The sequence below is a fragment of the Cynocephalus volans genome, chromosome 4 (genome assembly GCF_027409185.1).
Source record: "Cynocephalus volans isolate mCynVol1 chromosome 4, mCynVol1.pri, whole genome shotgun sequence".
NCBI classification, from domain to species: Eukaryota; Metazoa; Chordata; class Mammalia; order Dermoptera; family Cynocephalidae; genus Cynocephalus; species Cynocephalus volans.
In genome coordinates this window covers 153,706,220-153,722,484 of record NC_084463.1, presented here as the reverse complement: position 1 = coordinate 153,722,484, position 16,265 = coordinate 153,706,220, and the positions used below count along the sequence as shown (strand labels likewise).

Sequence of the window (16,265 nt, the reverse complement as noted above, 5' to 3'; positions counted from 1 at the left end):
GGAATTACTGCCATTATAACAGAAACCCTAGAGAGCTAGTTTGTCCCTTTCACTGTGTGAGGGCACAGCTACATCTGTGAACCAGAAGCAAGGCCTTCACCAAACACTGAATCTGCCAGTGCCTTGATCTTGGACTTGCCACGTGGCAGAACTATGAGCAATTAATTCCTGTTGTGCATAAACTACCCAATTCATGATAGTTTCTTATAGTAGTCCAAGCAGACTAAGAAAAACATCTTCTCACTCCTGGATGTTTCTTGTTCCTCTCTCTAGGCTAAGGTAACTACCATGATATTCCACTTACACAGTCCACAGATGCTGAAGATGCTAGAGAAATCCTTGAGGAAAAGCCTCCCTGAGTCCTTAAAGGTGAGAGTGTGACGTTCTCAGGGAAATAAATGGCTGCATTTTCCTGCCTCTGACAGAGGTGGGAAAGAGAACGAGCTTTTACTAAGCATCTACTGTGTGGCAGTATGCATCTCGCTTAGTTCATGTAACTTCTCTGTAAGGAGATGCTCATGTCTCAGAAGAGGAAACAGGTCTCAGTAATGTGACTTCCCGGATATTAAAAAATAAATGGCAAAATATTGCTTACTCTGCTGACTCAAAAACCATTTCACTGTTTACATCCAAAAAATGTTTCACGATGACACTGGAAATTTTTCCAAATTTATCTTTAAAAGGCTGATTTAAATACATACTAATTTCTAAACATTTGTGCCAGATGGGAGGTTAACCACCAGGTATATTATTGGAATTATATAATTGGTCAAGTTCTATTTCATCAAAACCCAAGTCTATGTATTACTCATGAAAGAAACCTAGAAATGATTATACATTATTCATTCTTTATGGTGACAATATTTGTTACAAAAGGGTTGAATCTATGCATATTTTTACTTATTTTTTATTTTTAACATTCAAATGATTACTGAAAGCAGTAACCAATTTTTTAAAGCTTTTTTTCCCACCTAAAAATAGGAGAAGGGGACCAGAGCAAGGAATGGACAATTAAGTATGAGGAGGGAGAACATTAGTGGGAGAGTAGCAGAAGCCTACTGAGGAACCTATGGAGCATGAAAAACAAGCAGAATGGTGTAGAAAGGAGAAAGAGGCATGCAGCTTCAGCTGCTGCCACGTTTCTGACACCAGGATCAGCAAAGGAGGAAATTTTCCTTGCAGAGAAAAGACTCTGCTTGGCCATGAGCACTTCCCAGTGGTAACCCTCCTCTTTCTTGTGCCCCAGACCACCCCACCACTGCTGTGGTTGCCTGTGCCAATGCCTAGTCCCAGAGCTGTGGCCTTTCTTCCCACACAGGAGTTGGTCCCACATAGTGCACACCACTGTGTAGCCCATGCCACCCACACAGCCATGTTTTGCCACCTGTAGGGCCCAGAATGCTCACATGGCCCCAACTGCTTGGCCACATGGGCAGCCCCAACCTCCCAGCCACCCACACAGCACCCCCCAGCTGCCTGCATAGCCCCTCCCACCCATAGGGAGCCAGTCATCCAGCCACCCATGTAGCCCCAGCCACTCCAGCCAACCAGAGATGTCCATTCCTAGCTGAGTATGTGGTCCCATCTGCCCACATGGCTGAAATATTCTGGACACCCAAGAGGCCCCTGCCACCCTGAGCACCAGGGTGGCCCCAGACATCTAGTCACTTACTTGGCCCCATCTGCCACAGCTGCCCATTTGGCCCCACCCATCCAGCTGATCATGTAGCTCTAGCCACAGACCACATGGAACTACTGAATCTACCTGGAACCAAAGCTAAAACCCCACCCAAGTGGCAATATAAAACGAAATCTACAGGAGGGATTCTTTCTACTCAAAAGCCACTTCAAAGTAGTAGAAGCAACCACTCCACCAAATGACATTAACACTGAGATACTAGAATATGGAAAAATGAGAAACTATTACACCACCAAAGGAATACTATAATTCTTAAATACCAGACCCCAAAACAACAGGAAACACATGAAATGCCTGAAAAGGAATTCCAAGAAACAATCATAAAGAAACTTAGAGAGATACAAGACTCAGACAGATGACACAACAAAATAAGAAAAACAATCTAAGACAGGAAGGAAGAAATTTACAAAGAGATAAATGCCATACCAAAAACCAAAAGATGTAGCAGAACTACTGGAACTGAGAGACTCATTCAACAAAATAAAAATAAATAAGAACTTAAGAGGTATGCTAGAACAAGTGGAAGAAAGAACTTTTGATTTTGAAGACAGCTTTTTTGAAATAATTCAAGTGAACCAAGAAAAAAAGAAAAAAGAAAAATAGAAGAAAAAAAAAGAATTTTAAAAAATGAAGAGAATCTAAGAGAGCTATCAGACAACCTTAACCACATGAACATCCACCCACCATGGGTGTTCCAGAAGGGGAGAAGAAAGGTAAAAGCATTGAAAACTTATTCAATGAAATAATAGCAGCAAACTTTCCAGGTATTGATAAAGATACAAACTGCCAGATCCAAAGGCTCAAAAATCCCCAAACAAATTCAATTTAAACAGGTCCTCTCTGAGACAAATTGTAGTCAATCTGCCAAAAGTCAAAGACAAAGACAGAATCCTAAGAATAGCAAGAGAAAAGCATTCTCACCTATAAGGGAGTCCCCATAAGAATAAAAGTAGACTTTCAGCAGAAATTCTACAAGCCAGAAAAGAATGAGATAATATACTCAAATTACTAAAAGAAAAAGACTACCAGCCAAGAATACTATACCCAGCAAGGCTATCCTTCAGAAATGAAGGAGAAACAGTGTATTTCCCAGATAAACAAAAACTGGTAGAGTTCACCACCACACAATGAGCTCTACAAGAAGTCCTCAAGGGAGTCTTGTACCTGGAACCCAAAAAACAATAATCACCGCCATGAATATATGAGAAAAAACAAACCCTACTAGTAGCGCATATATGCAAATGGAAAGTGAAAAACAATACCATACCACCTCAAAAAAACAATAAATACTGGAGACAAACAATAAAAGGGGAAGAAGGAACAGAAGATATTTAAAACAACATACAAAAGCAATTAAGTGCCACGAGTAAGACAATACATTTCCATAATAACCCTACATGTAAATGGATTAAATTTGCCACTCAAAAGATATAGATTGATCTAATGAATTAAAAACCTCAACCCAACTATATACCACCTACAAGAAACCAACTTCACCTGTAAGGACTCACACAAACTAATAGTGAAGAGATAGAAAATATACACCATGCAAATGGAAACAAAAAATGGGCAGGAGTAGCCATTCATGTATCAGATAGATTGTACAAAATTATAAAAAGAGAGAGAGAAGGGGGTGCTATATAATGATAAAGGGATCCTTCCACCAAGAAGACATAACAATCATAAATATATATGCACCCAATATCAGAGCACCTATATATAAAATAAACACTATTAGACTTAAAGAAAGAGATAAATTTAAGAAAATAATAGTTGGGGACATGACACCCCTCTATCAACACTGGGCAGATCATCTAGGCAACAAATCAACAGAGAAACACAGGATTTAAGCTACACTTTAGACCAATTAGACCTGATAGATATTTACAGAACATTTCATCCAACAACTACAGAATATACTTTCTTCTCATCAGCACATAGAACATTCCCCAAGACAGATCACATGTGAGGTCACAAATCAAGTCCCCCAAAATTTGAGAAAACTGAAATTATTTCAAGTATTTTCACAGACTACAATGTATTAAAACTAAAAATCAATATCAAGTGAAACTTTGGAACCATACAAATACATGGAAATAAAACAACATCCTCCTGAATGACCTATGAATTAAGGAAGAAATTAAACAGGAAATTTAAAAATTTCTTGAAATTATGAAAATAAAGATACATCATCCATAAACCTATGGCACACAGCAAAAGCAGTACTAAAATGGAAGTTTATTCCAATAAATATTTACACCAAAAAAAATAGAGAGATTTCAAATAAACAACCTAATACTACACCTCAAAGAACTAGAAAAACAACAATGACGCAACCCTAAAATTAGTAGAAAGAAAGAAATAATTAAGATCAGAGCAGACCCAAATGTAAAAGAGACTAAAAATACAATACAAAAGATAAATAAAACAAAAAGTTAATTTTATGAGAAGATAAAAAAAATAGGCAAATCACTAGCCAGGCTAACTAGAAAAAGACACAAATAACGAAATTCAGAAATGAAAAAGGAGATATCACAACTGATTCCACAGAAATACAAAGAATCATTAGAAATTACTATGAACAACTATGAACAGCAATAAATTTGAAAACCTGGAGGAAATGGATACATTTCCACACACATACCCACTACTACGACTGAACCAGGAAGAAACAGAAAACCTGCCCAGACCAATAATGATCAAGAAGACTGAGGTAGTAATCAGAAATCTTCCAACAAAGGAAAGCTGAGGACTGGATGGTTTTACTGCTGAATTTTAACAAACTTTTAAAGAGGAATTAATACCAATTCTTTTCAAATATTCCAAAATATTGAAATGGAGGCCATTCTCCCGAACTCATTCTATTTAGCCAGTATCACCCTGATACCAAAATCAGACACAGATACAACAGCAAAGGAAAACTACAGGCCTATATCCTTGATGTACAAAGATGTAAAAATCCTCACCAAAATATTAGCAAACAGAAGACAGCAGCACATTTTTAAAAATTACATATACAAGGCAATAAATATGATATAGGACATCAACAAAATCTAGGACAAAAATCATATGATCATCTCAATAGACAGAGAAAAAGCATTTGACAAAATGCAACATCCCTTCATAATAAAGACTCTCAACAAATTACATATAGAAGGAAAGTATCTCAGCACAGTAAAAGCTATATATGACAAACCCACCGCCAATATCATCCTGAATGGAGAAATGCTGAAAGCTTTTCACTTAAAAACAGGAAAAAGACAAGGATGCCCACTCTCACCACTCCTACTCAGCATAGAATTAGAAGTACTTGCCAGAGCAATCAGGCAAGGGAAAGAAATAATGCGCATCCAAATTGGAAAAAATAAAGTCAAATTGTCCTTATTCTCAGATGACATGATTCTACATATAGAGAAAAGTAAAGACTCTGCAAAAAAATTCTTAGAGCTGATAGCAAATTCAGTAATGTTGCTGTATACAAAATCAATATACAAAAATTGGTAGCATTAATACTCAAACAATGAGCTAGTAGAAAAAGAAAGCAAGAAAGCAAGCCCATTTACAATAACACTCCCAAAAATAAAATACCTGGGAATAACTTTAACCAAGCAGGTGAAAGTTCTATACAATGAGAACTACAAGTCACTGCTGAAAGAAATTAAAGAGTACATCAAAAGATGGAAAGACATTCCATGTTTACAGATTGGAAGAATTAACATTGTGAAAATGTCCATACTATCCAAATCAATCTACAGGTTCATTGCAATGCCCATCAATATACCAATAATTTTCTTCACTGAAATAGAAAAACTATCCTAAAATTCATATGGAAAAGACCCCAAATAGCCAAAGCAATACAGAGCAAAAAATAGATAGATGATAGATAGATAGATAGATAGATAGATAGATAGATAGATAGATAGATAGATAGATAGATAGATAAAACCAAAAGCATTACTCTACCTGACTTCAAACTATATTACAAAGCTATAGTAACCAAACTAGCATGGCACTAGCATAAAAGTAGGCACACATACTTATGAAACCAAATAGAGCACTCAGAAATCAATCCACATTCTTACAGCCAACTGATCTTTGACAATGCCACCAAGAACATGCATTAGGTAAAGGAAAGACTTCATAAATGGTGCTGGGGAAACTGCATATCCATATGTAGAAGAATGAAACTAGACCTGCACCTCTCACCATATACCAAAATCAACTCAAAATTCATTAAAGACTTATACATAAGACCTATAAACTATGAAACTATAAAACTGAAACTATAAAACTCCTAAAGAAAAACATAGGGGAAACACTTCAGGATGTAGCACTGGGGAAAGACTTATTGACTAAGACCCCAAAAGCACAGGCAAAAAAAAAAAAGAAAGAAAAGAAAAGAAAAAAGAAACAAATGGAATCATATCAAACTAAAAAGCTTCTGCACAGCAAAAGAAACAGTTAACAGTGCAAAGACAATATAAAGAATGGGAAAAATATTTGCAAACTATGTATCCAACAAGGGATTAATATTCAGAATATGCAAGGAACTCAAACAACTTAACAGAAAGAAAACAAATAATTGGATTAAAGAATGGGCAAAGTTTGGACCAGACTGATATTGAAATGTATTCATATAATTTTTGAGCAAAAACTTATGGATAACACTAGAAGAATCATCTAGAAATAAGGTTTTTTGGAAAGGGGCGGGGGATAGGTTAGACACAGACACCTAGCTTAGGGGCTGGGTGTAGCTGGATTACTAAAGATAAAGATTTAGGATCTGATCAAGATGGCAGAATAGACTGTCTGCAGCATCACTGTCTCCCACAAAACAACCAAATTTACAGCTATAAAAATGTAACATCAGCCAAGCTGGGACCCCTGGAGCTCAGGGGAAGAGGAGGAGAGACCTACAGAGTTCATGAAGGCAGAAGAAACTACGATGAGAGAAAGAAAAAGCTGCTCTGAGCATTTTGGGCCACGGCGGCTTTAAGGCTCAAGCCAATGAGTACATGGAGCAGGAGCTGGCAGAAGCTGCAGCTGTGCCCTTCAGATGGAGTTACTTGGAGGCAGCAGGAGAAAAGAGGGCCTAGGCGGCCCCCACGACAGCAAGACCACTAATAGGGTTCCCATGGACCCATGCAGAAGCAAGGAGCCAGAACAACTGAAAAAAGGGAGCCATTCAGAGGACGGTGAGTCATCACAAGGGACCAGCGCAGGGCCCATCCCATGGGAAGTGTTTGGAGCACGGGCGATGGGGGAAACAGGCCCATCAGGGGAACACTGGGTCACAGCAAAGACAACTGATCTGCCCCTCAATCAGCACAGGACCACTCAAAGAAGACTGGTCAGGAATGCAGAATTGCATGGGGTGCAGTTTGATGAAAAAACTCAGGCCCAGATCAGAGATTCTACAAAACACAGATCCACTGGGTCTCTGGACAGAAGGAAGTTCCTATAAGAACAACTATTAAACCCTGAGCTGCAGAAAGAGCCTTCCCTAGGGAAACAGCAGCAAAGTAGCGATTTAAACAACCACACAGCTCAAGTACCAGTTCCCACAGGAAGTTCCCCCATGTAAGAAGCAAAGGACAAAAAATTAGTTCCGGCCCAGGCACACCACCAGCACCTTGGGGCCTTCCTGGAAACTGGAGGTTTGAATCCGGGGACCAGACCCCACTCCCACTTCCAGGCAAACTGTGTCAGTGCCTCGGGGCCAGCCCAGGGACCTGAGGCATGGAAAAGGGGAACGGACCACCCTCCCACAGCCGGGCACACCATGCCAGTGCCTCAGAGCCCACCCAGGGACCTAGGGCATGGAGAAGGGGACTGGACCTCTCTCTCACAACCCGGCACACCTGCCCAGGGACCTGAGGCATGGAGAAGGGGTCTGAACCTCTCTCCCACAACCAGGCACACTGAGTCAGCACCTTGGGGCCCACCTGGGGACCTGAGGCATGGAAAAGAGGACCAGACCTCTCTCCCACAACCAGACACACCAAGCCAGTGCCTCAGGTCCCGCCCAGTGACCTGTGGTATGGAGCCAAGGGCTGGACCCTCCTCCCACACCAGGCACAAAACGCCAACACCTCGGGGCCCACCTGGGTACCCAAGGTATGGAGAAGGGAACCGGACCCTCCTCCCACAACCAGGCACATGGCGCCAGCACCTTGGGGCCCACCCAGTGACCTGGGACATGGAGAAGGGGACCAGACCACCCTCCGTCAACCAGGCACACCGCACCAGCACCTCAGGGCCTGCACAGGGACCCAGGACATGGAGAAAGGGACTGGACCCCTCTCCTACAACCAGGCACATGGCGCCAGTACCTTGAGGCCTGCCCAGGGACCAGAGGCATGGAGAAGGGGACCAAACACACCCCACAACCACGCATACTGCCAGTGCCAAGGAGCATACCAAAAATAGCACCTCCACGTAGGTGGCCTACCACAGCCACCACAATAACCATGGCTGCCGCAAAAGCAGCTAGATGCCACAACCACCACACAGATGGTCTACCAACCACTAGAGTGCATTGACACAAGGAGAGTCACCAGCAGAGACAAAGAAAAGAAGAGGATGTCTCTTTCCACAAAACCCATTTCAGAGTGACAAAAGCATCTGCTCTATGATAATATTGGGGGACCTGATCACATCTCTCAGCATTAGACAGATCATCTAGGCAACAAATTAACAGAATAACCATTATTCTTTCAGAAGGAGAGAAGAAATCTAGAGTAATTAGAGGGGGGAGGGGGAGGAAATGGGGGAAGGGGAGAGATTGGTCAAGGGGCATAAAGAATAATTACGATTTGTAACAATATGTATGCTAGTAATATTGATTTAATCAACATATCTCAATGTTCAACCCCAAAAACATGTACAATTGATTTTGATTCAATAAATAAAATAAATTTTAAAAAAATAAAATAAAGATAAAGATAAAAAAAAGAATGGGCAAAGATTAGTTAGCTTATGTTCTAGGTGAGGGGTGCAGGTATGAATAAGACCTCAAAAGCACAGGCAACAAAAGAAAAAATAAACAAATGGGATTATATCAAATTAAAAAGTTTCTGTGCAGCATAAGAAACAATTAACAGACTGAAAAGACAACCTACAGAGTGGGAGAAAGTATTTGCAAATTATGCATCCAACAAGGGATTAATATCCAGAATATACAAGGAACTCAAACAACTTAACAGTAAAAAATAGTAAACTGATTAAAAAATGAGCAAAGGAGCTGAATAGGTATTTTTCAAGAAAAAATATACAAATGGCCACCAGATGCATTTAAAAATGGTCAACAACACTAATCAGTGGGGAAATGCAAATCAAAACTACATTGAGATACCACCTCACCCCAGAGTGACTGACTATTCTCAAAAAGATAGAAAATACAAATGCTGGTGAGGATGCAGAGAAAGCGGAACACTTCTACTCTGTTTTTGGACTGTAAATTAGTATAACCATTATGGAAAATGGTATGGAGTTTTCTCAAACAACTACAGGTAGAACTACCATATGATCCGGCAATCCCACTTCTGAGTATATCCCTACAGGAATGGAGATCATCATGTCAAAGGGATACCTGCACTCCCATGTTTATCACAGCTCTATTTATAATAGCTAAGAGTTGGAGCCTAAATGCCCATTGATGGACGACTAGATAAGAAAAATGTGATATATATACACAATGGAATACTACTCTCCCATAAAAAGGAGTGAAATTCTGCCATTTGCAGAAACATGGATGAGCTTGGAGAAAATCGTGTTAAGTGAAATAGGCCAGGCACAGAAAGAGAAATACTACATGTCCTCACTCTTAAGGGGGAATGACAGAAAGAGAGAGAGAAAGAGAGAGAGAGGAATACAGCAATCACACTAACACATTAAACTTTCAGGAAGAGAAAATAGAACTTGGGTTACTAGAAGTGGGAAAGGAAGAGAGGGAGCTGGGCCAGTGAGAAATTGGTTAATAGACACAAAGAATGATTCTGTATTGTAATAATTTTCCTGATTTGACCATCACAAATTCTATACAAGTATTGATAGTCACCTCTGTATTCCACAAATATGTATAATCAATTAAGTTTCAATTAAAAAAATAGAAGCTGAATTTACATAGGACAGTGCAGCTGGAACCTCAGGGTTCGAAACAATGGCAGCATAGAAGCTGTGGTTTCAGCAGCAAGCACTCCTTGGCCTTACCTTACAGCAGCCACTAGGCTTCATTTATGAACTCTTATAACCTAAAAGCACTCCTACAAGGAGAGTATCATTCTATTCTCCCTCTGTTACAGATGATGGATCTATGGCAAAGAGAACTTGAAAAACTTGCCTAACAAATTACTGCTGGGACCAGGAATATAATTCACGTAGCCTATTTCAACTCTCCTTAGTCCACCTCCATGTTTTGAGCAAAACAGGACCTCAAAACTAAATGCTGGCAAAAATGAGGAGAAACTGGATCGCCCATACATTTGTCATGGGAATGTTGAATGCCACAGCCACACTGAACAAACAATTTGTAAGTTTCATTAAAAACTAAACATGAAAATACATGCCTGAGCATTTGCTCCAGAGAAATATGTTTATGTTCACACACAAATATATATACAAATTATAACCACAAAAATATCACCTTACCCCAGTTAGAATGGCTCTTGTTTGTCAAAAGACAAAAATAACAAATGCTGGCAAGGATGTGGAGAAAGGGGAACTCTTATGCAGTGTTGGTGGGAATGTAAATCAGCATTGTCATTATGAAAAACAGTACAGAAGTCTCTCAAAAAACTTAAAAATAGAACTATAATATAATTCAGCATTCCCGTTATTGGATATATATCCAAAGGAAATTAAATCAGTATGTCAAAGAGATATCTGCACTTCCATATTTATTGTGGCACTACTAAAAATGTTTAAAGTAATGGATATGGTAATTACCCTGATTTGATCACCACGTGATATATACATGCATTGAAACCGCACTGTATCCCATGAATATGTACAATCATTATGTATCAATTATAAAGAAAAAAGTATAGATAGATAGATAGATATGGATGTCTATACAGCTTTGTTTGAATACTCCAAAACCTAGAAACAACCCAGATGTTCTTCAGTAGATGAATGGTTAAATGAACTGTGGTACTTCCACACTTTGGAATACTACTGTGCAATAAAAAGGAATGAAGTTTTGATACCTGCATTAACTTGGATGAATCTTCAGACAATTACACTGAGTGACTTCATCTGGGCCTGGAGCATTGGGTAGAGAAAAAGAATTCAGTACTGAGAATCTTTCCAACCTAGACCCACATAGGGACCACACCTAACAAGCACCTGGAAGCCATGGGGAATCCCAATCAATGCTTTGGGGCATCTGTGCTGGCCCCTACAGGATGCACAGTGCCTCTGCAGAGGAACATTGGGAGTTTCCTTTTTTGCTGCTGCCCTGTCATGTGCCATCTGTACAGCAACCTGGATTGGAGCATCCTCTGTTGGTGCCTCTAAACTGGGCTCAGATAACCCTAACTATCTAGTGTACACAGACCTTTCTCCTATGGTTAGGGCACTGTCACACCCTGGAAACAGAAGGTGGGGCCCAGTGAAAGGAGAAAGTTCAGATGCCTTTTGACACCACAGATAATTGTCGAGAGTATTAAGTAAAAGAACTGTAATCAAATTAACACGTAAGAATTCTTGGATATTTGCTATGTATTAGAAATATCTCACTTAACTGTTACACCAACATTTTGGAGGCACGTTCAAAGCTAAGCCTATATTATAGATGAAGAAACTGAGGCACAGAGACAGTCTGTAACTTTACCAAGTTTACACAATGGCAGTGCCAGGATCTTCAACTTAGCACTTGAAAGCAAGTACTAAAAGCACTAATCACAAATTCTAACTTTTTTGTTCCATTGTATAATGACAGAGTTCAATTTGTTTAATGAGAGAGATTTGTATACATAAATTGCATTGGTCTAAATATTTTACAATGCAAATATTTTTAAAAGGTATTCTTGCTAAGGTTAAAAAAAAAAAAAAAGATAGAACATAAAAACCAGTTGACAGAGATGCCTATTTATTAAGTACCTTCCGATCAAAAAAATGCCATGATTTCATAGAAACATTCCTTGTCCTGGTCGAACACAGGGCACTTCACCATCCCTTTGTAATGTGCTGACCCTCCCACTTTGTTGAATGCAATAGGTTTATGGGACCGTCTTCCACATGAACCGGGGAAACCCATTCAAGCTAAAGGCCCTGGTGGACAAGTGGCCTGATTTTAATGCAGTGGTTGTCCGCCCTCGGGAGCAGGTAAGGTGCCAGCTGTGGAATGAATATGGCTCTGTGTTCATTTTTGCTGTGTGCCTACCACATGCCTGGCAATATGGTCAACCCTAAGAGATACAGAGATGAATCAGAGTGACGGTCAACAAGTCCTCGTCCTCAAAAAGCTCACAGCCTGGAGGAGAACAGTAATAACTCCACAAGTAAATTACAGCATGGTGTGAAATGGGAAGGAACAGAATGCAAACAGGATACGAGGTAGTACAGGGAGAAAGCTGATTAAAAGTATATGTGGTACTTATCCATTGTTTTATTTGTTTTTGAGATAATCCCCCAGTCAGCATTCTGCTGATGTTAAAGACCAAACACACTTTGTTATTTCTTGCATTCAGCTCATGGGAATTAAAGAAAACCAATGGAAGGTCATACTAATTTAAGATCATGCTGATGGCATAGAGAAGAAGCTGATCTTTTGTTATGGACATTAAAGGAGCATTTTCTAGGCTAGACTCCTATATTGTAATAAAGCAGACCTTGGTTTCATTTTCAACTATTAGCCTAAGGGAGGGGGAGGGAGGATATTTCCTGTCTTTAACAAACACCAGCCTTGAAACCACACCAACTAATTCACACTAGATCACAACTTCTTACTGTAATACTGTCTTCAAATTGAAATGCTGCACTGTATTGTCATCAACTGTCACCAGTAAAGTCAATAAAACAGGGCCCAGGAAAAGAAACAGATGTGGTACTAGAGGTCACAGGAAGAGAATCAAAGTTGCTCCCTAATGGAAATTTTCCTAAAACTAGATGTTAAGGATAAATAATACCATTTATAAGTCAGGCAGGAAAATAGCTATTTTCCAACCAGAGAAAAGGGCAATTGCAAGACATAATGTCTAAAACAGCAGAGCAAATTAGAGAAAATTACGAAGCAAATGGCATGGTTGAAATTGTTGTTTGCATTTTGTATAATAATTTTTTTTTTCAACCGGTAAGGGGATCGCAACCCTCGGCTCGGTGTGGTCTGCACCACGCTCAGCCAGTGAGTGCACCGGCCATCCCTATATAGGATCCACAATTGCAAGACATAATGTCTAAAACTGCAGAGCAAATTAGAGAAAATTAAGAAGCAAATGGCATGGTTGAAATTGTTGTTTGCATTTTGTGTAATAATTTTTTTTTTTTTCCGACCAGTAAGGGGATTGCAACCCTCGGCACGGTGTGGTCTGCACCACGCTCTGCCAGTGAGCGCACCGGCCATCCCTATATAGGATCTGAACCCACGGCCTCGGCGCTACCAGTGCCGCACTCTCCCAAGTGAGTCACGGGGCCGGTCCATAATTTTTTTTAATTAGTTAAAATTAGGGCTGGCTGGTTAGCTCACCTGGTTAGAGCATGGTGCTGATAACACCGAGGTACAAGGTTCGATCCCTGTACTAGCCAGCCATAATAAATAAATTAACAAACTAACTAATTAATTTAATATTTTTATGTCTAAAAATGTATAATTCTACTTTAAAATATCATGTAAAAATAAAATTTATAAATACAGAAATATTAAACACAATATCATTTTTGTATAACTTAGTTAGAAGTGAAATTAGTAAAATATTATCAGAAGTTTAATTTTCGATGGATACCTGAATGAGAAATAATTTTGACCAGTAGTATCATTGCTGAGCAGAAAGTTTATTTTTGTTTAATTTTCCAGATATTGGAGGAAAAAAGCTTTCTAATTCTGCACTGGTTGAAGTAACTTTTTCCTTTTATCTATTCCATTGTATTCAAATAGTCTCGTCTTAGGTTTGATAAATTTGCTAGATATATTTGAATAAATACATTTGTTTGTTTGATGATATTGTGGTTAGTTTAACGATGGCAACACTATTTCTAGTCTATTGTCTTTTTCTTTGGTTTCACCGTTTTATAGATAGATATTCTAATCCTGTTACCTGTACTGACTTTAACAATGGCATGTTTATAGCCTACATGTTCTAAAAATCCATTCACTAGAGCAAGACTTATTCTTCTGGGTAAAGATTTCACTTGTCAATGGTTATTTTTACTCCTTCACTTGAGTTTTATGGAGATACAGAATAACGATTTTAAATGAATTATCTTCATTCAATTGGAAACTTTAAAGCAATAGCTGAATTAGGAATAATTTTTGTTCAGGACATTTTTTATTATTAATTGGATAAAGGAGTTCTTGACTCCACAATGTAAATAATTCCTAAGTAAAGGCAGTATTCCAGCAGAAAATACTAATTTTAGTATTTAAAAATATCATAATATAAAGGAATACTAAAAACTAGTATGGCAATCACTAAACAGAAATATTTTGGTTGACTTTCTTTTCCTAACCCAAACCCAAACAGGAGATGGCAGATGACCTTAATCACTACACCAATACCTACCAAATCTATTCCAAGGACCCCGAGAACTGTCAGGAATTCCTTGGCTCACCAGAAGTCATCAACTGGAAACAACATTTGCAGATTCAGAGTAAGGGGTCTGGGATGTGTGCCAACTGCCAGATTTCCTGTGTCTACATCTGTAGGGTCGCTTTTCACCTTGAACAAGTACCCCTGCACCCCACACACTTGTCCTCTAAGCTCTGGACACTCAGCCTGATGTCCACTCTTTGACTCAGCTACCACCACCTCCACAGTGAATTAGAACCTGAAAACTGCTGTGTATGGGGTTTACACAGGAAATTGTGAGTAATGTAATTTCTTAGTAGCTGAGGACCCATGATTTATTCTCTGGTGTGCCCAGGATCTATTAAAAAGCATGGGTATGAAAGCAGATCTTCCCCTCTGCCTCATCTCTGTTCTGTCACACTGTCAAATCTACAAAGGAGTGTTTTAGCGGTTAAGAACATGCTGTCTGGAATCAGACTACCTAACATTGTGACCTTTCTGGGCCTGTTATTAGCCGTGTGATCTAGGGCAAATGACAACTTCTTTGTGGATCAGTTTCCTTACATATAAAAATGATTTTAATAGTACCTAAAACAGAGTCTTTAAACGTTAAATGAGATCTTAAATAGGAAATGCTTAGCACTATCCTGGTTTTATCAAATAGGTTTTCAAACCATTCCAAAGTAACAAGTTAAAACAATAATCATTTGTTAGCTCATAATCATATGGTTCAGCAATTTGGATTATGCTCAGCTAGGTGATTCTTCTGCTAGTCCCTCTAGATTCACCCATGTAGCTGCAGTCAGTTGGAGGGGTGTGTATGAGCTGGTAGGACTAGTTTAGTCATGATCCCAGGTCTAGATATTGATGCTAGCTTGTTTGTGCTAGCTATTGACTGAAGTGATGGAAGTAACTTGGACAACAAATAGAAGTCTCTGGGTTCACGAGAGCAGAAAGAAAAGGCAAGCCCCAACACAAATTTTTCAAATCTCATATTGAATCATGTTTGCTATTGTTTCTTTGGCCAAAGCAAGGTACATGGCTAAGCCCAGAGTCAGTTCAGAAGGGAAGAACATGATAGTAAGGCAGAAACAAACTGGGGCCATTATAGCAACTATCTACTGCCTTGAGTGCATGGAAATTATTCAATAAACTTTAGTTATTTTGTTTATATGTCATCTCTTTTGGTAGTCATAACTGTTCTACGATGTATTCAGGACTTGTGGTATTATCCCAATTTTAAATTTTAAAATAAGTGAGAGTGAGTTAGCCATTATCATAGAACGCCTATATCATGATTGAACACAAGATTCAATGACACTAAACCCACAAACTTTCCAACTCTGTCGGGCAGCTTTTCCGAAACATTAAAATGAATAATGACATCTCATAGAATTCCTCATTTCCCCATCTAGGTTCACAGTCCAGCCTGGATAAAGTGATAGAAAATCTTGTAGCCATTAATTTCGGCAAGGTCAAGCATACACGATGCATCCTCTATATGATGCATGAGACAGCAAAGAAATTGTTTCCTTCTCTGGTGGATGCAAAGAACTTACCACCCAACGATGGCGTCCCCACGTCCATGTAAGTTTGATAGAAGACACTGCACTATTCACACGTCCCACTATTGAAGTAGCCTTCTGTATTAGTTTTCAGGGGCTACTGTGAAAAAATGATCACAAACTGCATGGCTTAATACAACAAAAAAATATTCTCTCACAGTTCTGGAGTAGAGAAGTTCAAAATCAAGATGCAGGCAGGACTGTCCTCCTAAAGCCCTGTGGGGAGAATCCTTCCTTGGCTTGTGGCTGCATCCCTCCAGTTTCCAACTCACCTTC

General features: G+C 39.3%; 1 protein-coding gene across 1 annotated transcript; it reads left to right on the top strand.

Annotated features, from left to right (window-relative positions):
* The first annotated feature begins 288 nt into the window (after positions 1-288).
* Positions 289-16,015, top strand: LOC134376619 (glycine N-phenylacetyltransferase-like). The gene is made up of 4 exons (XM_063095107.1): positions 289-369; positions 11,918-12,025; positions 14,380-14,506; positions 15,840-16,015. Exons 1-4 carry the CDS (start codon positions 289-291, stop codon positions 16,013-16,015), a joined length of 492 nt encoding a protein of 163 aa, XP_062951177.1.
* The last annotated feature ends 250 nt before the right edge of the window (positions 16,016-16,265 follow it).

Excerpts from the sequence above, each read along its gene's own strand:
- LOC134376619 (XM_063095107.1), top strand. The coding sequence starts at position 289 with ATGATATTCCACTTACACAGTCCACAGATGCTGAAGATGCTAGAGAAA. Across the intron at positions 370-11,917 it reads GCCTCCCTGAGTCCTTAAAG|GTTTATGGGACCGTCTTCCA; the intron begins GTGAGAGTGTGA and ends TGAATGCAATAG. Across the intron at positions 12,026-14,379 it reads TTGTCCGCCCTCGGGAGCAG|GAGATGGCAGATGACCTTAA; the intron begins GTAAGGTGCCAG and ends AAACCCAAACAG.